At 43.6% G+C, this 22,779-nt stretch overlaps 1 protein-coding gene across 2 annotated transcripts; it reads left to right on the plus strand.

The window, feature by feature from the left end:
- Positions 1–2,598: 2,598 nt before the first annotated feature.
- On the plus strand, positions 2,599–20,822 carry ZNF460 (zinc finger protein 460). Of its 2 annotated transcripts, none has more exons than XM_003316699.7 (3): positions 2,599–2,815; positions 7,267–7,393; positions 13,420–16,783. In XM_003316699.7, the coding sequence occupies exons 2-3, from the start codon at positions 7,360–7,362 to the stop codon at positions 14,949–14,951; spliced, it is 1,566 nt and encodes a 521-aa protein (XP_003316747.1). In that variant the 5' UTR covers positions 2,599–2,815; positions 7,267–7,359; the 3' UTR covers positions 14,952–16,783. The 2 variants fall into 2 exon arrangements, with proteins under 2 accessions (XP_003316747.1, XP_003316746.1); XM_003316698.7 differs by having other exon boundaries at positions 2,623–3,527; positions 13,420–20,822.
- Positions 20,823–22,779: the final 1,957 nt, after the last annotated feature.

The following is a 22,779-nucleotide window of genomic DNA, read 5'->3' on the forward strand; positions in this document are numbered from 1 at the left end:
AGGCCGAGGCGGGTGGATCACAAGGTCAAGAGATCCAGACCATCCTGGCCAACATGGTGAAACCCCGTCTCTACTAAAAATACAAAAATTAGCCGGGCTTGGTGGCGTGCAACTGTAGTCCCAGCTACTCAAGAGGCTCAGGCAGGAGAATGGCTTGAACCTGGGAGGCGGAGGTTGCAGTGAGCTGAGATCGCGCCACTGCACTCCAGCCTGGGCGACAGAGCGAGACTCCATCTCAAAAAAAAAAAAAAAATTATATATGGAAATGCTTTCGCAGGCAATACTTTCCCAGGAAATATTTTCCACAAGCAATACTTTCCCAGGGAAGGCAAAATGATCAGGGAGGCCAGAGAAAGACCCACCCATTGCAGTGACACTGAAAAGTTCAGGCGGCTGCGGCTGCTGTCATGAAGAGATTTTTTTCCAGCAGTCCCGTCAGCTCTCAAGTTTCCCCTTTTGGGGGAGGAAAAAGCTCCCCATGTCCCACGATCCTGTACATGCCTAACCCTGTCGCCCGGAGCCATCAGCAAAGAGTGCAAGGCAGATTAATCCAAAGACAATAGCAGTTAACATCCCATGGTGCCAAACCTGTTCTTAGCCAAGAGGGACTTTACTGAGAGGGGTCTCTAACCCCCTAAATCTTAGAAGGGACTCTAATCCTCCTAAGTTGGGCCTCTAACCCAAGGTCAGTCAAGCGTCCTTGCCTTTTATTAAGAGGGGCCTCTAATCCACTCTGCCTTAGGAGAGACTCTAACTCCCCTAACTTGAGCATCTATCCCAATCCCATTCTTTACCTGGGTACCCCACCACTTACCCAAAGTCATCCAATCAGTGCTGCAGTCTATTTCCTTTGAGTCAGGGGGGTCTCCTCAGCATTGTCCCTTTTGTGGTTTGCGAGAAAAGTGTTACCCGACCCCACCACTTACCCAAAGTTAGCCTTTGGGTCAGGGGTTCCTGCAGTATAGTCTCTTCTGTAGTGGCCAGGAATGTGTTACAGGAAAGGGGTCCCAATCCATATCCCAAGAGAGGGTTCTTGGATCTCGCACAAGAAATAATTCAGGGCGAGTCCACAGTGCAAGTGAAAGCAAGTTTATCAAGAAAGTAAAGGAATAAAGAATGGCTACTCCATAGACAGAGCAGCCCCAAGGGCTGCTGGGTGCCCATGTTTATGGTTATTTCTTAGTGACTTGCTAAACAAGGGGTGGATTATTCATGCCTCCCCTTTTCAGACCACATAGGGTAACTCCCTGACATTGCCATGACATTTGTAAACTGTCGTGGCACTGGTGGGAGTGTAGCAGTGAGGACGACCAGAGGTCACTCTTGTCACCATTTTGGTTTTGGTGGTTTTGGCCAGCTCCTTTACTGCAACCTGTTTTATCAGCAAGGTCTTTATGATCCGTATTTTGTGCTGACCTCCTATCTCATCCTGTGACTCAGAATGCCTTAACTGTCTGGGAATGCAGCCTAGTAGGTTTTAGCTTCATTTTACCCAGCTCCTATTTAAGATAGAGTTGCTCTGGTTCATATGCCTCTGAAAAAACCATTTAAATTTAATTATAAGAGTCTGGCCAGAGTGGGTGGCTCACGTCTGTAATCCTAGCAATTTGGGAGGCCGAGGCGGGTGGATCACCTGAGGTCGGGAGTTTGAGACCAGCCTGAACAACATGGAAAAACCCTGTCTCTACTAAAAATACAAAATTAGCCAGGCATGGTGGCGCACACCTGTAATCCCAGCTACTCAGGAGGCTGAGGCAGGAGAATCGCTTGAACCCGGGAGGCGGAGGTTGCAGTGAGTGGAGACTGTGCCACTGCTCTCCAGCCTGGGCAACAAGAGTGAAACTCCATCTCAAAAAAAAAAAAAAATTTAAGAGTCACAAATATGTGAAAAAGAGAATGATGTCTTTATCAATTTTCAAAAATTACTATTGCCAATGATGAATAACAGTGTTCCTTGCACACTAATTTAGCCAAAAATATTTCTCCAAAAGTACCGCATCGTGTAGGAAATTGACTCCATCTCCACTCCTTGACTATTTTCAATCTCAAAATTAAATCTCTTGGAGAGTACTTTCTGCACACCTTTCTATTTCCTTAACCATATATATCGTCAAACCATTGAAAGCTGGACTTTATTCTCTCACTTTCATAGTCATGAAAAGAAAAAAAAAAAAGTTCCTGATGGGGACTCCTAAGACTTCGCATAATATAATCTTTGCATAGTCTAGGATTGTTAAAATTCCTAACAAGACTTTATAAACTCTCCTGTCTGCAACCAGTTAATGCTGGGTTGGACCAGGGTTCCCCTCTTTCCCGTCACTTATCCATCTACGCTCATTCTTTTCATAGCCTCACCCAATATCATGACTTGAAGTAACAGTTTACAGTAATAACTCCCAAATTTATATATCCACACTCGAATCCTCTGCCAATGTTGAATCATAGGTTGAGTATATGGCACTATGCTTTGTGGTCTTACTGACGTTTCAAACTGATCATGCTTGAAATGGGAGTACTGGGCTTCCCTGCAAGCCTGCTCCACTAGCGGCCTCCCCACCTCAGGGTACGGGAAGTCCACACGTGGCGAACGCGAAGCCTATTACATCACCCGGAAGTCCCTGCATCCTACGAAGGCTGGGCCCGGCCAAAGGAGGCCCAATAGAGGGCGGTCTGTCCTTTCCCAGCAGGCTGGGCACACTGTCAGGCGTCCTCCTTTGGGTGGCTATTTTAACTGCTCATGTATCCTTTTCTTCTATGAAAAGATCCAGAAAAGAGGCAAAGCAAGCGAGAAGTCGCGGGCCCAGCCCACAGCAGGGTAAGCACCTTTGTTCGGGGTCTGAATCGGGGCGAATATCCCCGCCTCCTGACCTCGATTTTCCTGAGCTAGAAGGCACCTTTCGACCCTCCGACTTGTGCCTATACTAAAGCGGTGGCCCTAAGACGACGCGGGGGTTCTGGTGCGCACTTACGTGCAGTCGGATGCGCTGGGTGAGTTCCCACACCCGGTAGATGTAAGGGAAAAACTGCATTACCCAGAAGGCACTGCCCCTTGCGTCGGCCGCGGACTCTGGGCCATTGACGACCCAGGACAGGAGAGTTTTCTGCCGGCCAGGGCGGCGGAGGCGGGACTTCCGCTTCTTCGTGTGACGTCATCTCCGTGGGCCGGTTTGGCCCTGAAACAGTGTGGGGCCTAGAGCGCTGGGTGGGCGCGTTCTGCGGCCTGAGCAGGGACGGGTAGTGAAGCGGTTACGCCCCTTCTTCGCGTCTTGGCGGGAGCCTGACGCCCCGCTTCTCCCCTAACGAGGTGTCCCACCGGCGCCCGCCGAGGCCTAGGCCTCCGCAGCCGCCCTCCGTCTCCTCAGCCCCGACGCTGCGCCTTGGGCCTTGTGCGCATTTTTTTCGGGGGAAAACTGAGGCTCGGAGTGCGAAAGTCAGCCGAGGTCGCCCCGCCCAGGACAGAGAAGGGCCGTGGTCGGCTGATCCGCGGCATTCCCGGGATGGCGGCGGCGTGGATGGCTCCGGCGCAGGTGAGTGGACGAGGTTTCGGCCTTGTTGCTGCTGTGCTATTTCTAGAGGCCTCGTGGGCAGGCTGGAAGCCAAGACAGCCACAGGATTTTTCTTTGTCGCCATCGTTTATTTAAGAGAAATGGCCGTGGCTTGTCATTTCCTTTATCCGCAGTCCTGCAACAGTGTTGGCCTCTGATAGGTGTTCAGACCGTGGTTGAAGGAGTGATGCTTCCTTCTAGGGATCTCATCACACTTCCCCTAAATCCAACCTTCTCTGTTGCCTGCCAGCCCGTACCCCATCCACCTGGCCAACCACCCCTGACCTTGTCTGTTTGCATTTTTCCCTGGTCCTTTGCTCTTCAGAGCCACCAACCTGACCGTGCGGTCTTCTTCCATTTGCCAGGCTTTCTCCTTGCACTTCCTTTTACTTCGAACACTGCCCCTGTAACTTTGCAGGGCCTCCCTTTCACATCCTTTTGGCATCTGTCCAGGTGTCACCTATTTGGAGGTGCCTTTTTTGGCAATTCCGGCTAAAGCGGCACCTTACACCCTTGCCCAGAGTCTGGTATTTTTGTGTAGATAATCTGATGGTATTAAAGAAGCTTGTGGATTTGAGTTTGTCAAGGATGTAATGGGAACAAAGAAAAATAATTGCAAAGAATGATATTAACTGTCATTGAGTCCTTGCTGTGGGCTGATCGGTGAGTATTATTTAACCCTCAGTTCGTTTAACCCTGAAATTTTTTTTTTTTTTGAGACGGAGTCTTGTTCTGTCGCCCAGGCTGGAGTGCCGTGGCGTGACCTCGGCTCACTGCAACCTCCGCCTTTTGGGTTCAAGCGATTCTCCTGCCTCAGCCTCCTGAGTAGCTGGGACTACAGGTGTGCGCCACCACGCCTGGCTAATTTTTGTATTTTTAGTAGAGACGGGGTTTTACCGTGTTGGCCACGCTGGTCTTGAACTCCTGGCCTCAGGTGATCCACCCATCTGGGTCTCCCAAAGTGCTGGGATTACAGGTGTGAGCCGCTGCGCCCGGCTTAATCCTAAACTCTTTAGAATTAGGTTCTGTTGTCATCATTGTTTTACACAAGAGCAATTTGAGGGTCACATACGTCCAATTACCTGCCTTACATCACTGTAGCTCTTAAGTTTCTTAAGTCAGAAACTAACAACTGGTGTGTCTACCATCATAGCCTGTGTTTTTACCCTCTTCTTTACCCGCAGTGGTTAGGGAGGCCTGGGGGTGAGACCTAAAGTAACCTTTGCAAGATGAGGCCTCCTCCTAGCCAGTGATCTTGGGCATGAGGAGTCATGGCCTTTCATACTGGTGGAACTGTGTAGACTTAAAAAATGGTATATTGGTTGTTTAAGGAGTTCTCAGGGGACCTGTGTGGCTTCCACGGTGGTTTTATATGTGGTTCCCCTTACTCCCTTACCTGCTGACATATTCTGAGAGGGCACGTTTGTATGGTTATGTTGCTGAATGTACCCTCCTACTCAGCCAGGATAGATGTAATCTCCAAATGGGCCCATATTGTCATGGCTACAACCTGCTGTGCCCTCTGTGACTCTTGTTGCTTGCTCATGGAATCTTCTGGCCTCAGGGATACCTGCTAGTAGGACTTAGGTAGAAAAGGAAGCGATGGCTTATTGTGAATTCTCCCTGGAAGCAGGTCCAGGCCCTAACACCTGATCAGGTGTCACCACCTCAGGTGATTCTTTGGTGAGGTGGATGATGATGACTACACTTCTCTGCCCTTGTCCATGGGAGTGGCTGAAATGTATATGTGGATTTGAAATGCTTCATTCTCATTAACTGCATTAACTTTGCTAATAGAGAAATGTCAGGTTACATAATCAGACCAGAGGGCCCTGGGCTTAAATCCTGCCTCTGTTGATAAGACCTGTGACTTTGGGCTGGGCTTGGTGGCTCACACCTGTAAACCCTGCACTTTGGGAGGCCGAGGTAGGTGGACTGCTTGAGCCCAGGAGTTCAAGACCAGCCTGGGCAACATGGGAAAACCCTGTCTCTACAAAAAGTACAAAAAATTAGACCGGCGTGGCATCATGTGCCTGTAGTCCCAGCTGTGCAGGAGGCTGAGGTGGGAGGATCACTAGACCACAGGAGGTCAGGGCTGCAGTGAGCCGACATTGTGCCACTGCATTCCAGCCTGGGTGACAGAGTGAGACCATCTAAAAAAAAAAAAAAAAAAAAAAGAGACATGAACACATGAGACTTTGGGTAGACTGGTAGAGCGGAGGGTAGGACTGAGGCCCAGGTCTCAGGTCCCTGAGTGTGACATAGAGATGATGATGGTAAATTCAGATGCTGTGGCCTTTGCCTCAGTGTTTTTTTTTTTTTTTTTTTTTACAAACAGTTTTTCTTTCTTTCTTTGTTTTGATGGAGTCTAGCTCTGTTGCCAGGCTGGAGTTCAGTGGTGCCATCTCGGCTCACTGCAACCATCGCCTCCGACGTTCAAGCGATTCTCCTGCTTCAGCCTCCCGAGTAGCTAGGACTACAGGCACACACTACCACACCCAGCTAATTTTTGTATTTTTAGTAGAGATGGGGTTTCACCTTGCTGGCCAGGATGGTCTCAATTTCCTGACCTCATGATCTGCTCACCTCAGCCTCCGAAACTGCTGGGATTACAGGCATGAGTCACCGTGCCCAGCCTACAAACAGTTTTTCTTTAGTTCTTTTGACTATTCTTTGTTTTGTTTTTTTTTTTTTTTTTTTTTTTTGAGACAGAGGCTCGCTCTGTTCTGGAGTGCAGTGGCACAGTCTTGGCTTACTGCAACCTCTGCCTCCCAGGTTCAAGCGATTCTCCTGCCTCAGCCTCCCTAGTAGCTGGGATTGCAGGCTTGTGCCACCACACCTGGCTAATTTTTGTATTTTTAGTAGAGATGGGGTCTCACCATGTTGGCCAGGCTTGTCTCGAATTCCTGACCTCAGGTAATTCATGTGCCTCAGCCTCCCAAAGTGCTGGGATTACAGGCATGAACCACCGTGCCCAGCCTTGACTATTCTTGATGAAGTGGGAAACACGGTTATATTGACCTGGAAATGGAGGCTCGGCGAAATGAAATGAGGTCCCCAAGGTCACATAGCAGGCACACGTTGATTTCAGGAATTTGGTTTTAAACCTCAGGAGTCTGGCTCCTGAGCTGGGGAGTTTCAGTCACTTTACCATGGCATGTAAACCTGTCAGCATGAGGCAGGCACACAGGGAGGATTGGTAAGACTCAGGTACTGTTCCTGTTATTGTTGCTGGTGGTGATGTTTTTATTATTATTATTTCCCATTCCTCTAATATGTCAGAGCACTTACTGTCTGTGCCTCTCAGTCCACTTGGGATTGTCCTAACCTTATTTCTGTGTCAAGTTCAAGTGGCTTCCTGCCTAGGAGGCTTTATTTATTTATTTATTTTTATTTTTTTTTTTTTTTTTTTTTTGAGACGGAGTCTTGCTCTGTTGCCAGGCTGGAGTGCAGTAGCACGATCTCAGCTCACTGCAATCTCCGCCTCCCAGGTTCAAGCAGTTCTCCTGCCTCAGCCGCTTCTGTCTCCTCTTCACTGCTGTAATCCATGCAAGGCAGTGTCCACATCCCCCTTGATCCTAGCACAGATCTTGGCCCTTTGGAGGTGCTTGGTGATTTGGCCTTTGATTCTCTGTGCATCTTTTGCAGTGCTGGAGTGACAGGTTCTAATCCTATTCCACAGTTGCAAAGGAAACATTACTGGTTCTGTTTGACTTTTCAGGAGTCTGTGACCTTCGAGGATGTGGCTGTGACATTTACCCAGGAGGAGTGGGGGCAGTTGGACGTGACCCAGAGGGCCTTGTACGTGGAGGTGATGCTGGAGACCTGTGGGCTTCTGGTCGCACTGGGTAAGGCCTGTCCTCTCCTCTCCAAAATCAGGGGCACCAGAAAGCAGCTTCATTCTAGCCTTCATCCTGGCTCCAGGCCTGGCTAGTGGAATAGGTCTTGGGAGCCAGCCCTCCTGTTTCCCAAAGCTTTACTCTATTTTTTTTTTTTTTTTTTTTTTTTTTTTGGAGACAGAGTTTCGCTCTTGTTGCCCAGGCTAGAGTGCAATGGCGTGACCTTGGCTCACCACAACCTCCGTCTCCCTGATTCAAGTGATTCTCCTGCCTCAGCCTCCAGAGTAGCTGGGATTACAGGCATGTGCTCCCATGCCCAGCTAATTTTGTATTTTTAGTGGAGAAGGGGTTTCTCCATGTTGGTCAGGCTGTTCTCAAACTCCCGACCTCAAGTGATCCACCCACCTCAGCCTCTCAAAGTGCTGGGATTATAGGCATGAGCTACCACGCCCAGCCTCATTTTTTTGACTCACCTTATTCTTCCTGATCTCTTTGTGTCTTACTTAGAAAGGGTTGGCTACGAAATATAGTTTGCTTTTGGTCACAGCCAAAGGAGAGGGATGTGTTACCAGGAAATGGGATGTTTTGTAGAACCCAAAGGCAGGATTTGCAGCCAGGCCCCCTGTGGCACTAATACTGGTTCTCTGGTGCTGGCTTCCCTTTATGGGTCTGCTCCTGTCACTGTCTTTTCATAATGGCTTTTTCTGGCTCAGCTATTGTGTGGAATGAAGTGACCGTCTAGTCTTGTTCTCTGAGGCTCACACATTCCTTGGCACTACTACTTCCTGCATATTTTTGTTGTCTCTCTGTTGATACTCTTCTCACTTAATTCTCCCAGCATCCCCATCGTCAGTGAGTAAGGATAATAGGGCCATTGCAATGAACACCTCAGAAACTTAATTAATTCAGTTTAAGAGATAAACCTTCATTGTGAGATGCTGTTCGTTGCATTTTTTTTCTTGATAAAGGTTCTTTCTTTTGTGATGTGTTGATTTTGATGTTTGTGCAAACGTCTGTATGTGGCCAAATCGCTATTTGGAGTTCCCTCCCAGTTTTTTATTTTTCAGTGGTTCATGAAATGTCGAAGTGTGGAGTCACCATGTCTACCCCTCACTCTGCTGCCCTGTTCCCTTAGGATTGAGTTCTTCCGCTCATGTCTCCCATTCTTTATGGCCTCCTTGTTTTGAGACTCCTGGCACCACACGGGGGTGTTCTTCATTTCCTCTGAGCACAGCACTTGGGAGACCAAGGTCTGATGCCTCAGAGTCCAATTCCAGCTCTACTTTTTGTCAGCTGTGTGTTCCTGGGCAAAGTACTGAACTCCTCTGTGCCTTAATTTTCTTTTTAGAATTTTTTATTTCTTTATACCCATGCCAGTGCAGAAAAGTGCCTCAATTTTCTCATGGGTAAAATGGGACAATATGTGCCAAAAAAGGCATATGTTTGTTTCATTGTACTTTGCTTTACTGCACCTTGCAGTTACTGTATTTTTAGAAGTTGAATGTTTGTGGCAACCCTGAATTGAGCAAGTCTGTCCCGCACCATTTTTCCAACAGCATGTGCTCACTTTTTGTCTGTGTCACGTTTTGGTAATTCTTGCAGTATTTCAAATGTTTTTATTAATATTATATCTATTGTGGTGGTCTGTGATCAGTGGTCTTTGATGTTACCATTGTAATTGCTATGGGGCACCATGAACTGCACCATGTAAGACAGCTTTATCGATAAATGTTATGTGTGTTCTGACTGCTCCACTTACTGGCCATTCCCTCTCTGTCTCTCTCCTTGGGCTTCCATATTCTCTGAGATACAACAATAATGCAGTCAAGTCAATTAATAACACTAAAATGGAAGCCAGATGCCTCTAATCCCAGCTACTCTGGAGGCTGAGATGGGAGGATTGCTTCAGGCCAGGAGTTCGAGACTAGGCTTGGCATCATAATAAGACTCCATCTTTTTTTACTTTTTGAATAAGCTATAACTCATATGCTGTGTTGTGCAAAAATCCTAAGAAGTCCAGGCCAGGAGTGGTGGCTCACACCTGTAATCCCAGCACTTTGGGAGGCTGAGGCGGGTGGATCTCCTGAGGTCAGGAGTTTGAGACCAGCCTGGCCAACATGGCAAAACCCCGTCTCTACTAAAAATACAAAACAATTAGCCAGGCGTGGCGGTACACACCTGTAGTCCCAGCTACTCGGGAGGCTGAGGCAGGCGAATCGCTTGAACTCAGGAGGCAGAGGTTGCAGTGAGCCGAGATCGTGCCACTGCACTCCAGTCTGGGCGAAGAAGGAGACTCTGTCTCAAAAAAAAAAAAAAAAGTCCACTCACTGAATTTTTGCTTATGTATAAACCCAAGTAACTACCACCTACATCAATACATAGGCTATCTCCAGCTCCTCATCAGGGTTTTATGCCCTCGATAGCTTCTTTGATTCTATTAGCTCATATTTAGACTTCATCAGCACAGATTGGTTGGCTGTTGTTGAACTGCACAGTGTGCTCTCTGACATATCTGTCTTCTTTTGATCATCATGTCTGTGTTATTCTTTTCAGGTGTTTATATACAGTCGGAGTTGGTTCATTCTCAATATGTTGTAGTTTCTTATTGTATGTGAAACTGCCATTCATTTGTCCATTACCCTGCTGATGGATGTTCCTGTTGTTTTCAGGTTTTGGATATGTTGCTGAGAGTATTATTGTTCATATTTTCTGGTGGATGTAAATACTGATTTCTGAATTTTGTGTTAACAGTAAATTCTGTTAGAATATACTCGTGTGTACATATCAGGTCATGGAGTAGGTTGTATATTCAGCTTTCTTTTTTTCTTTATTATTTTTTGTAGAGATGGAGTCTCACTATGTTGCCCAGGCTCATCTTGAGCTCCTGGCCTGCACTGATCTTCCCTCCTTGGCCTCCTAAAGTGCTGGGATTATAGGCATGAGCCACACTGTGTGGGTGTGTTCAGCTTTAAAAGAAACTGCCCAGCAGTTCTGCAGAATGTACCATTTCACTTTCTGACCATGGACATGTGAAAGTTTCCATTGCTCCACATCTTCATAATCACTTGATAACATCATTCCCCTTTGGGAGGTCTAGGCGGGCGGATCACTTGAGGTCAGGAGTTATCAGCCTGGCCATCATGGTGAAACCCCATTTCTACTAAAAATTTAAAAATTAGCTAGGTGTGGTGGCAGGTGCCTATCATCTGAGCTACTCAGGGGTCTGAGGTAGGAGAATTGCTTGAACCTGGGAGGTGGAGGTTGCAGTGAGCCAAGATCACACCACTGTACTCCGGACTGGACGACAGAGCGAGACCCCATCTCAAAAAAACAAACAAACAAACAAAAACCATCATTTCATTTTACTGTTTGAGTCCCTGTGGTAGGTTTCTTTATATCACAGCACAGAAACCATTGTAAGGTCACTCCTTTCATTCCTAATTTTCAAATACAACAGTGACCATAATGATAACTGATGATGGCCCACAATTTACCGATCTCTTATGTAGTGTCTAGCACTGTGCCAAGTGCTTTATAGAAATTTTCCCCTTTTTTAAGAGACAGGGTCTTCCTCTGTCGCCCAGGCTGGAGCGCAGTGGCACCATCATAGCTCACTGTAGCCTCAAACTCCTGGGCTCAAGCAGTTCTCCTACAGAGTAGCTGGAACTACAGGCTCATGCTACAACGTCTGGCTAATTTATTAATTTTTTTGTAGAGATGGGATATTGCTATATTGCCCAGGCTACTCTTGAACTCTGGGCCTCAAGCAATTCTTCTGCCTTAGTCTCCCAAATGTAACGGGATTACAGGCATGAGCCACCGTGCCCAGCCAAGAATTTTCCTATTTAACCCTCATCACAGCCTATGAAACAGAATCTGAGAGTTTCTGTTTTTCAGATGAGGAAGTGGAGACTAGGATCAACTAAATCATTTCTCTGGCATCAGCTGACTTGGTACAGGCCAGATTTGAACTGAGATGTTCTGACTCCAGAGCTACACTCTTAACCTCCCTTCAATATGAACTCACGATTCAGCACAGAGTTTTCATATTTTGTGCTTGAGCATTGGGCCCTCTTAGATTCTCTTTCTCTATTCTCACTGGGCTTTGGTTCTCTTTTTACTCTGATCTTCACTTTTATGTTGGCTTCATCAGTTATCTCATAGCCCATCCTTTTTACTCTTACATACTCTCCAAGGCTAATCCACACATTCTTTTTATTTATTATTATTACTTTTTTTTTTTGTTTAAGAGATGGATCTGGCTATGTTGCCCAGGCTGGTCTCGAACTCCTGGGCTCAGCTTCCCGAGTAGCCAGGATTACAGGCAGTACCTTTCAGATTGTGTCTTTTTCTAGTGTTTTCAGGTTATTGTTTCTCAGGGTTGTATTGAATTTCTGGATCAGTTTTGAGAGAATTGATAATTTTATATTATCAATTTCTTCATTCAGTTAGATCTTTATTGTCTTGAAATAAAGTTTTATTATTTTCTTTTTCAAGATCCAGTTGTTTGTTAGCCTTTTCGCCTACCTTTCACCCTGACAGTGGATTCTATATGTCTACCAGGATTCTGTTCACCCTCTGTCCTAGGAGCTCTGTCCTAAGAGTAGCTGTGGCCATCACTAGCTGTCCCTCAGGCAGAATCTTGAGCATCCACTTCGTCTCCGCCCCTTCCTGTCTCTGAATCCTGACCAACCTTAACTTCTTATGGGACTGCCTCCTCTCACTGCAGTCCTCTGGATTCGCTGAAGACTCTGTGTCTTTGTATATTCTATGTCCTAAGGCTAATATGTCCTTCTAACTTTAAGCTCATGAAGCATCCTCTCTGGGAAGCCTCCTTGACCTCTTCCTGTCCCTGCCCCATCTAGGCTACATTAAGTGCCCCTTCTCTGGCCTCTTGTAGCTCCTTGACATGTTCTTGAGCAAGCTTATGATAGAGTGTCATCATTATGATGTCCACCTAGTCTCGTCTTGACTGTGAGTGGGGATCTCTATTCCAGACCGTCTGTACTCTGCTTGAGCTTCTCCCTCTGGGTTTCTCTTTAAAAATTTCAAGAGTTGGCCAGGCACAGTGGGTCACGCCTGTAATCCCAGCACTTTGGAGGCAGAGGTGGGCGGATTACTTGAGCCCAGGAGTTCGAGACCAGCTTGGGCAACATGGTGAAACCCCATCTCTATTTTAAAAATACAAAAAATTTAGCCAGGCGGGGTGGCTCACACCTGTAATTCTAGCATTTTGGAAGGCCGAGGCAGGCAGATCACCTGAGTTCAGGGGTTCTAGACCAGTCTGGCCAACATGGTGAGACCTCATCTGTAAAAATACAAAAAAATTAGCCCAGCATGGTGGCGCACACCTGTAATCCCAGCCACTTGGGAGGCTGATTCAGGAGAATTGCTTGAACCCAGGAGGCAGAAGTTGCAGTGAGCTGAGATCATGCCACTGCACTCCAGCCTAGGCAACAGAGTGAAATTCCATCTAAAAAAATATATACAAAAAAAAGCCAGGCGTGGTAGCATATGCCTGTAGTCCAGCTACCTTGGAAGCTGAGGTGGGCAGATCCCGGGTGATCTGCCTCAGCCTCCCAAACCAAAGTGCTGGGATTACAGGCATGAGCCACCACGCCTGGCCTTTTTTTGAGATGGGTTTCCCTCTGTCACCTAGGCTGGAGTGCGGTGGCTCAGTCTTGACTCACTGCAGCCTCCACCTCCCAGGTTCAAGCGATTCTCCTGTCTCAGCCTCCCCAGTAGCTGGGATTATAGCCGCCCGCCACCATGCCTGGCTAATTTTTGTATTTTTAGTAGATATGGGGTTTCATCATGTTGGCCAGGCTGGTCTCAAACTCCTGACCTCAAGTGATCCGCCTGCCTTGGCCTCCCAAAGTGCTGGGATTACAGGGATGAGCCACTGTACCCAGCCCATCAAATCATAGCTATTTTCAAATCATCACTATTTTCATCTTATTGTTCTCACCAAAAAGGTGGTTTCATTTCTTCTATACTATCCTAATAAGTTCTTTTGTGTATTGTGTTCCCTTCAGGTGACAGCACAAAACCTGAAACCGTAGAACCTATCCCTTCTCACCTGGCCTTGCCTGAGGAAGTCTCACTCCAGGAACAGCTGGCACAGGGAGTCCCAAGATACTCCTACTTGGGGCAGGCCATGGATCAAGATGGGCCATCTGAAATGCAGGAATACTTTTTGAGACCAGGGACAGACCCACAGAGTGAGAAACTCCATGGGAACATGAGCCTTGAACACGAAGGTTTGGCGACAGCTGATGGTATATGTTCAATGATGATACAGAACCAAGTCTCACCAGAAGATGCTCTCTATGGATTTGACTCATATGGACCAGTTACAGATTCCTTGATTCATGAAGGGGAAAATTCCTATAAATTCGAGGAAATGTTTAATGAGAATTGCTTCCTTGTTCAGCATGAGCAGATTCTCCCTCGTGTGAAGCCCTATGATTGCCCAGAATGTGGGAAAGCCTTCGGCAAGAGCAAACACCTCCTTCAGCATCACATCATCCATACTGGGGAGAAGCCCTATAAATGCCTGGAGTGTGGGAAAGACTTCAACCGCAGGTCACACCTCACACGGCACCAGCGGACTCACAATGGAGATAAGCCCTTTGTGTGCAGTGAATGTGGAAGGACCTTCAATCGTGGGTCGCACCTTACACGGCACCAGCGGGTTCACAGTGGAGAGAAGCCTTTTGTGTGCAATGAATGTGGAAAGGCCTTTACCTACCGCTCCAATTTTGTCTTGCATAACAAGAGCCACAATGAGAAAAAACCCTTCGCATGCAGCGAATGTGGAAAAGGCTTTTATGAGAGTACAGCCCTCATTCAACACTTCATTATCCATACTGGGGAGAGGCCCTTTAAGTGCCTTGAGTGTGGGAAGGCCTTCAACTGCAGGTCACACCTCAAGCAGCATGAGCGGATTCACACTGGTGAGAAGCCCTTTGTGTGCAGTCAATGTGGAAAGGCCTTCACTCACTATTCCACCTATGTCCTGCATGAAAGAGCCCACACTGGAGAAAAGCCTTTTGAGTGCAAAGAATGTGGGAAAGCCTTTAGCATTCGAAAAGACCTCATTCGACACTTCAACATCCACACTGGAGAGAAGCCCTATGAGTGTTTACAGTGTGGAAAGGCTTTTACCCGCATGTCAGGGCTCACAAGGCACCAGTGGATTCATACTGGAGAGAAGCCGTATGTATGCATCCAATGTGGGAAAGCCTTTTGTCGGACCACAAACCTGATTCGACACTTTAGCATCCACACTGGAGAGAAGCCCTATGAATGCGTGGAGTGCGGGAAGGCCTTCAACCGCAGGTCACCCCTCACAAGGCACCAGCGGATTCACACTGCAGAGAAGTCCCACGAACCCATCCAGAGTGGGAACGTTTCTTGCGAGAGCACAGATCTCATTCAACACTCCATCATCCACACTGAGAGTAGCCCAGTGAGTGCAGTGAATATGGAAACGCCTTCAATTGCCGCTCATTCCTCCTCACTCGACATCAACGGATTCATAGTGGAAGAAACCCTACCATTGTAACAGATGTGCAAAGACTTTTTACGTACACTTCAGTCAACATCCAAGAATTCCTATTAGCGAAATAGTTTTTTAATATAACCACTGAAGAAAATCTGTGGTGAGAGGAAACATCTTACCATCTGGTCATTCATACTGAAGAGAAACTCCATAAGTATCATCTCTGTGGGAAAACCTGTTTTAGATCATCATTTGTCATCTAAACAATTATGTTAGAAATTGACACAGCCAAGAGTCTTATTCTACATCTGATAATTCACCCATGAGAGAGACCCAGTGGTTACTGTGCACTTAGGAAAACCTTCAGCCACATCTTTCTTGTTAGTTTACAGTGAAATGTTATCTCAGGGACATTCAAACAAAGGAGGAGGAGTCATAGGGAAGAGAAAGAAATGGAAGCACAGCTTCTTTCAGACTTCCCTGACAAGCCCATGGCAATTTGTCATCCCCTCCTTATTTTATTTGGGAGAGGGAAATGTTTCAGAAACAAAAGGGCCTCATCCCCTTTATTTTCCCTGTGTATACATTCACTGCTGTCCAGTGCTGTAGACAAACGGTTTGTTTGAAAACATTTTGTGAAAGCCTACTTGGTTCCACAGCATTGTCTCCACTCTTGAGGAGCAGAAGCATATATCTTTATGAGAAAGATGGAGGCTTGAGTTATGAAATACTTTTACATTTAAGGAGATAAAGGATGTACATATGAATGGGCACATTTTACTGCACACTTCAGACGCTTTGATTTTTTAAAAAAAATTGTTTCTCCATGTGTCTTTAACCACCCAGTACCATACTTTTTTCTTGATCTGGATCTACTTGTTAATTTCTTCTTTATTTTTATGTAGGATGGAGATGATATTGTAGCTGTTTGTACATAATGTAATCCAGGGAGTCCTAATTCTTCCCTCTGATTGTGGTTTCTCAGCTTCTTTACTCCTCTTTAGAGAGAGTAAATAGTTCAAAATTCACCTCAACAATTTTCTGGAGGTCAATTTGGAACCAAAAATGAAATAAGACATGTAGCTAAAGTAAGTTAAAAGATTATGATAAACTCAGAAAATAAACACAGAGAAGGAATCTCATTTTTCAGTCTTACAGAAGATTGTGTGAAGGCTGACTATATATAAAGTGACTGGAATTTTAACAGGTGAACCTGCATACGTATATGCAGGTAGTTGTCACCATGGATTGAGTCCAGTCGTAATAATTAATATGTTTAATCAGAATATTTTGGAATTTCTCTTTTGGTATTCTTTTTGTTTCTTTTATTGTTTTTAATTGACAATGTTTATGGGGTTTGGTGTGATATTTCAATACATGTGTGCTAAGAGTAATGATCAAATCAGGGTAATTAGCATATCCATCTCAATCATTTATCATTTCTTTGTGTTTAGAAACATTCACAGTCTGCTTTTCTAGCTATTTGAAAATATAAAATGTATTGTTGCCAATTGTACTCATTCTACAGTGCCACAGAACACTACAACTTATTCAAATGGAATCTTACTTGCTGTAATTTTGTATTTGTTAACCAATCTCTATCTGCCTCTCTGCTGTCCTTCCCAGCCTCTGGTTACCACCATTCTCAACCTTTTATGCTTGCATATGAGTAGAAACATGGAGTATTTCTCTTTCTGTGTCTAGCTTATTTCACTTAATGTCTTTCAAGCTCATTCATGTTGCTGTGAATGACAGGTTTATTTTTCATGGCTGAGTAGTATTCCATTGTGTATATATGCCATGTTTTCTTTCTTCATTCGTCTGATAATGGACACTTAGATTGATTTCTTAGCTATTATGAATAGTGCTTCAATAAACATAGGAGTGTAGATCTCTCTTTGACATATAGATATATTTGTTTTTGCATATATGCCCAGTAGTGGTATAGATCATTACCAGTGGATCATATGGTAGTTGTATTTTTAACTTTTGTTTATTTTTCATTTTTTAAAATGGGGTCTTGCTGTGTTATTCAGGCTGGTCTCAGACTCCTGGGCTCAAGCAGTCCTGCACCTCAGCCTCCTGAGTAGCTGGGACTACAGGCACACACCACCGTGCCTGGCTATAGTTTTAGATTTTTGAGGAACATCCATACTGTTTTCCATATGGCTATACTAATTAGCATTCCTACCAGCCATATATAAGAGTTCCCCCTTTTCCATGTTCTCAGCAGCATTTTTTATTTTTTATCTTTGGTAATAGCCATCCTAACTGAGGTGAAATTATATCTCATTGTGGTTTTGATTTGCATTTCCCTGATTAGTGATGTTGAGCATTTTTTCATATACTTGGCCATTTGTATGTCTCCTTTTGAGGGATGTCTATTCACCTTATTTACTCATTTTAAAATCAGATTTTTTATTTTTATTTTTTTTGGCTATTGAGTTCCTTTTGTATTCTGGATATTAATCCCTTTCAGATGAATAGTTTGCAAATATTTTATCCCACTCTACTAGTTGTCTCTTCATTCTGTTGTTTCCTTTGCTGTGCAGAAGTTTTTTAGTTTAATATAATCCCTTTGTTTATTTGTGCTTTTGTTACCTTGATTTTTAGGTATTCATAAAATCCTTGCCCAGACCAATATCCAGAAGCATTTCCCCTGTTTTCTTCTGTAGTTTCATAGTTTTTGCTCTTACATTTAAGCTTTCAAACCATTTTGAGTTGATTATCCTGAGAGCATAGATTCAAATTGCCCTAAAAATACATTCCCAATTTTTGTTTTTGCTTTTTAATTATTTTTTAGAGACATAGTCTCACCACATTGCCCAGCTTGGTCCTGAACTCCTGGACTCAAGTGAGCCACAACTCAGCCTTCTGAGTAGCTAAGATTACAGGTATGAGCCAGCATACTTGGTGTTTTGAGTTGATTTTTGTGTATGGTGAGAGATGAGTCTACTTTCATTCTTCTGCATATGAATATCCAGTGTCCCAGCACCATTTATTGAAGAGACTGTCCTTTTCCCAGTGAATGTTCTTTGTGCCTTTGTTAGAAATCAGTTGGCTGTAAATGGGATTTATTCCTGGGCTCTCTGTTTTGTTCCATTGGTTTGTGTGGTTTTTAAAAAATACCTGTACCATGCTGTTTTGGTTACCATCACTTTGTAGTATATTTCAAGGTCAGGTAGTGTGATAACTCCCATTTTGTTCTTTTTGCTTAGGATTGCTTTGGATATTCAGTATCTTCTGTGATATCATGAATTTTAGGATTACTATTTCTATTTCTGTGAAAAATGTCATTGGTATTTTGTTAAGAGTGCATTGAATCTGTAGATCACTTGAGGTAGTATGTTCATTTTTTTTCATAAGCTATCTCTTACAGGAAAGTATGTTCATTTTTATATTAACCATTCTAATCCATGACCATGGGATGTTTTTCCATTTTTATGTGTGTCCTCTTTGATTTACTTCATCAGTGTTATATAGTTTTCCATGTATTCTTATTTTATTTTTGTTGAAGTATTGTAAATGGGATGGCTTTCTTGATTTCTTTTTCAGCTAATTCATTGTTGGTGTATAGAAATGCTGCTGATTTTTGCATGTTGATTTTATATCCTGCAAGTTCAGTGAATTTATCAGTCCTAAGATTTTTTTGGTGCCACTTTTGGAGTTTAGGGTTTTCTATATATTTGATCCTGTCATGTGCATACAGGGATAATTTGACTTCATGCTTCCTGATCTGCATGCCCTTTATTTCTTTGTCTTGCCTGATTACTCTGTCTCAGACCTTTTGTACTTTGTTAAAAGGTGTGAAAGTGGGCATACTTGTTTTGTTTCAGATTATAGAGAGAAAGCTTTCAGCACTTTCCCATTATGCATGATGTTAGCTGTGGGTATGTTATTTATTACCTTTATTATGTTGAGGTACGTTCTTTCTATTATTATTATAATTTTTTTTTTTTTTTTTTTTTTTTTGAGACGGAGTCTCGCTCTGTCGCCCAGGCTGGAGTGCAGTGGCGCGATCTCGGCTCACTGCAAGCTCCGCCTCCCGGGTTCACGCCATTCTCCTGCCTCAGCCTCCCGAGTAGCTGGGACTACAGGCGCCCGCTACCACGCCCGGCTAATTTTTTGTATTTTTAGTAGAGACGGGGTTTCACCGTGTTAGCCAGGATGATCTTGATCTCCTGACCTCGTGATCCGCCCGCCTCGGCCTCCCAAAGTGCTGGGATTACAGGTGTAAGCCACCGCGGCCGGCCCATTCTTTCTATTATTATGTGTAATTTGTTAAGAGTTTTCATCATGAAGGGATATTGAATGTTACCAGAGGCTTTTTCTCCACCTATGGAGATAATCACATTTTTTGTTCTTCATTCTGTTGATTTATCATGTTTATTGTTTTGTGTATGTTGAACCCATTCTTGCATCCCTAGAATGAATTCCACTTGGTCATGGTAAACAATCTTTTTGATGTACTTTTGGATTTGGTTGGCTAGTATTTTGTTGAGGAGTTTTGCATTTATGTTCATCAGGAATATTGGCCTGTAGTTTTCTTTTGCATGTGTGTGTCCTTATCTGGTGCTTGTGTCATGGTAATGCTGGCTTGTGGAATGAGTTTAGAATAATTCCCTCCTCTTCATTATTCTGGGAAAGTTTGAGAAGAATTCATATTTAATTCCCCTAAAATGTTTGGTAGAATTCAGCAGTGAAGCCATGAGATCATGGACTTTCCTTTGATGGGTGACTTTTTATTACTGATTAAATCTTGTTACTCAGAATTGGTCAGTTGAAATTTTCTGTTTCTTCTAGGTTCAATCCTGATGGGTTGTATTTGTCTAGGAATTTATTTTCTGTAGGTTTTCCAACTTTTTGGTTTGTAGTTGTTCATAATAGTCTCTAATGACTCTGTATTTTTGTGGTATCAGTTGCAGTGTCAGTTTTGTATGTGTTTGATTTTGAGTCTTTTCTCTTGGTTAGTCTAATGGTTTCTTTTCAAAAAATGAACTTTTCATTTTGTTGATCCTTTGAATTTTTTTTTTAAGTCTCAGTTTTATTTATTACTCTTCTGATCTTTGTTAATTCTTTCCTTGTAATTTTGGGTCTGATTTGTTCTTTTCTAGTTCCTTGAGAAGCATTGTTAGATTTTTCTTTTTTCTTTTTTTTTTTTTTTAAGAGACAGGGTCTTACTGTGTTACCTAGGCTGGAATGTAATGGTACAATCAACTCAAACTCCTGGGCTCAAGTGATCCTCACACCTCAGTTTTGAATTCTTGGGCTCAAGTAGTTCTCCCACCTCTGCCTCCAGAATAGCTAGGACTACTGGTATGCACTATCATGACCAGCTAATCTATTTTTTTTTTTTTTTTTTTTTTTTTTTAGAGATAGGGTCTTGCTATATGGCCCAGGCTAGTCTTGACCCAGCATCAAGTCATCCTCCTGCCTTGGGCTCCCAAAGCACTGGGATTACAGGTGTGAGCCACCATGCCCAGCCAGATCTTTCTTGTTTTTGATGTAGGTGTTTATTACTAAATACTTCCCTCTTAAAACTGCTCTTGCTGCATCCCATACATTTTTATATGTTGTGTTTCTGTTTTCACTCATTTTAAGACATTTAAATTTTTTTTCTTAATTTCTTCATTACCCATTGGTCATTCAGAATCATGTTATTTAATTTCCATTTATTTGTGCTGCTTTAAAAGTTCCTCTTGTTATTGATTTCTAGGTTTATTTCATTGTGGTCAGAAAGGTACTTGATGTGATTTTAATTCTTTTAATTTTTGTGATTTGTTTTGTGGTTTAACATGTGGCCTCTCCTTGAAAATATTGCATGTGCTTATGAAAAAAAATATGTATTCTGTAGCTGTTGGATGAAAAGATCTGTTAGTGTCTTTTAAGTCCATTTGGTCTAAAGTCAGTTTAAACTTGGTGTTTCTTTGTTGATTTTCTATGTATATGATCTGTCCATTGCTGAAAGTAGGGTGTTGAAGTCCACAAGTATTATTGTATTGTCTTCCCCTTTAGATCTAATAATATTTGCCTTACATATCTGGGTGCTCTGATATTGGGTGCATATATATTTACAATTTTTGTATCCTCTTCCTGATTTCATCCCTACTGTGTTTGATACAAAGTCTCTTATCGTAAGTATAGCTACTCCTTATATAGTCATGATTGTGGTAAAAAAAAAAAAAAAAAAAAAAAAAGAAAAAGAAAAGAAAAAAAAATGTATAGCTACTCCTGCTTGCTTTTGGTTTCCATTTGCATGGAATATATTCTATTCCTTCGCTTTCAGTCTGTGTCCTTTTTTTTTTTTTTTTTCAGACATAGTCTCGCTCTGTCACCCAGGCTGGAGTGCAGTGGCGCTATCTTGGCTCACTGCAACCTCTGCCTCCTGGGTTTAAGCATTTCTCCTGCCTCAGCCTCCCGAGTAGCTGGGACTACAGGTGTGCGCCACCACACCCGGCTAATTTTTGTATTTTTAGTAGAGATGGGGTTTCACTATGTTGGCCAGGCTGGTCTCGAACTGACCTCAGGTGATCCACCCGCCTCAGCCTCCCAAAGTGCTGGGATTACAGGTGTGAGTCACTGCGCCTGGCCATATTTGTGTCTTTAGAGGTGAAGTGAGTTTCTTATAGGTAGCATATAGTTGGGTCATTTTAAAAACCCATTTAGTATATATCTTTTAGGGTAGGAATTTAATCTGTTTACCTCAAGGTTATTATTTTTAAGTAAAGACTCCTTTCATTTTGTGGTTTTCAGAATGTTTTGTATATCCTTTGTTCTTTTCTTCATCTCTTATTTTTTATCATTGTATTTTGGTGGTTTTCTGTAGTGATAAGATTTGATTTTTTTTTTCTCTTTTTTCTTTGCCTATCTGCTCTACCAGTGAGTCTTATACTTTTATGTGGTTACATAATGGTGATTATTGTCTTCTTATTTCCCGATATAGCATTCCCTTGATCATTTCTTGAAAGGCTGGTGTAGTGGTGATAAATTCCCTTAATTTTTGCTTGCCTGAGACACACTTTATTTCTACCTAATTTTTCTCTTTCTTTTTTTTTTTTTAAATGGAGTTTCACTCTCTTGCCCATGCTGGAGTGCAGTGGCATGATCTTGGCTCACTGCAGCCTCCACCTCCCAGGTTCAAGCGATTCTCCTGTCTCAGCCTCTGGAGCAGCTGGGATTACAGGCGCATGCCACCATGCCTGGTTAATTTTTGTATTTTTGTAGAGATGGGGTTTCACCATGTTGGCCAGGCTGGTCTTGAACTCCTGACCTCAAGTAATTCGCCTGCCTCAGCATCCTAAAATACTGGGATTATAGGCATGAGCCACTGCGCCTGGCTATTTCTACCTAATTTCTGATGGATTGGTTTGCTGTGCATAGTATTTTTGACCGATATTTTTTCTTTTCTTTCAGAAATTTGGATATATCATCCCATTTTTTCCTGGCCTGTGAGGTTTCTGCTGTTATTCTAATGAAGATTCCCTTATATATGACTTGATGCTTTTCTACTGGTACTTTTGGATTTTTCTCTTTGTCTTTGACTTTTGTCAGTTCAAATATAATGTGCCTTGGAGGTGACCTTTTTGGGGATCTTTGAGCTTCCTGGATCTGAATGTCCATATCTCTCGCAAGACTTGGGAGGTTTTTAGCTATTATTTCATTGTCTTTTTCGTTTTATGTTTTATTTTTAATCTTGCTATGATCTCCTTAGCAGCTATAATTTCATTAAATATGTTTTTTTTTTTTAATTTTTTTTTTTTTGAGACAGAGTCTCGCACTGTCGCCCGGACTGGAGTGCAATGACGCAGTCTTGGCTTACTGCACCCTCCGCCTCCTGGGTTCATGCGATTCTCCTGCCTCAGCCTCCCAAATAGCTGGGATTACAGGTGCA

This window comes from Pan troglodytes, chromosome 20, assembly GCF_028858775.2.
Source record: "Pan troglodytes isolate AG18354 chromosome 20, NHGRI_mPanTro3-v2.0_pri, whole genome shotgun sequence".
NCBI classification, from domain to species: domain Eukaryota; kingdom Metazoa; phylum Chordata; class Mammalia; order Primates; family Hominidae; genus Pan; species Pan troglodytes.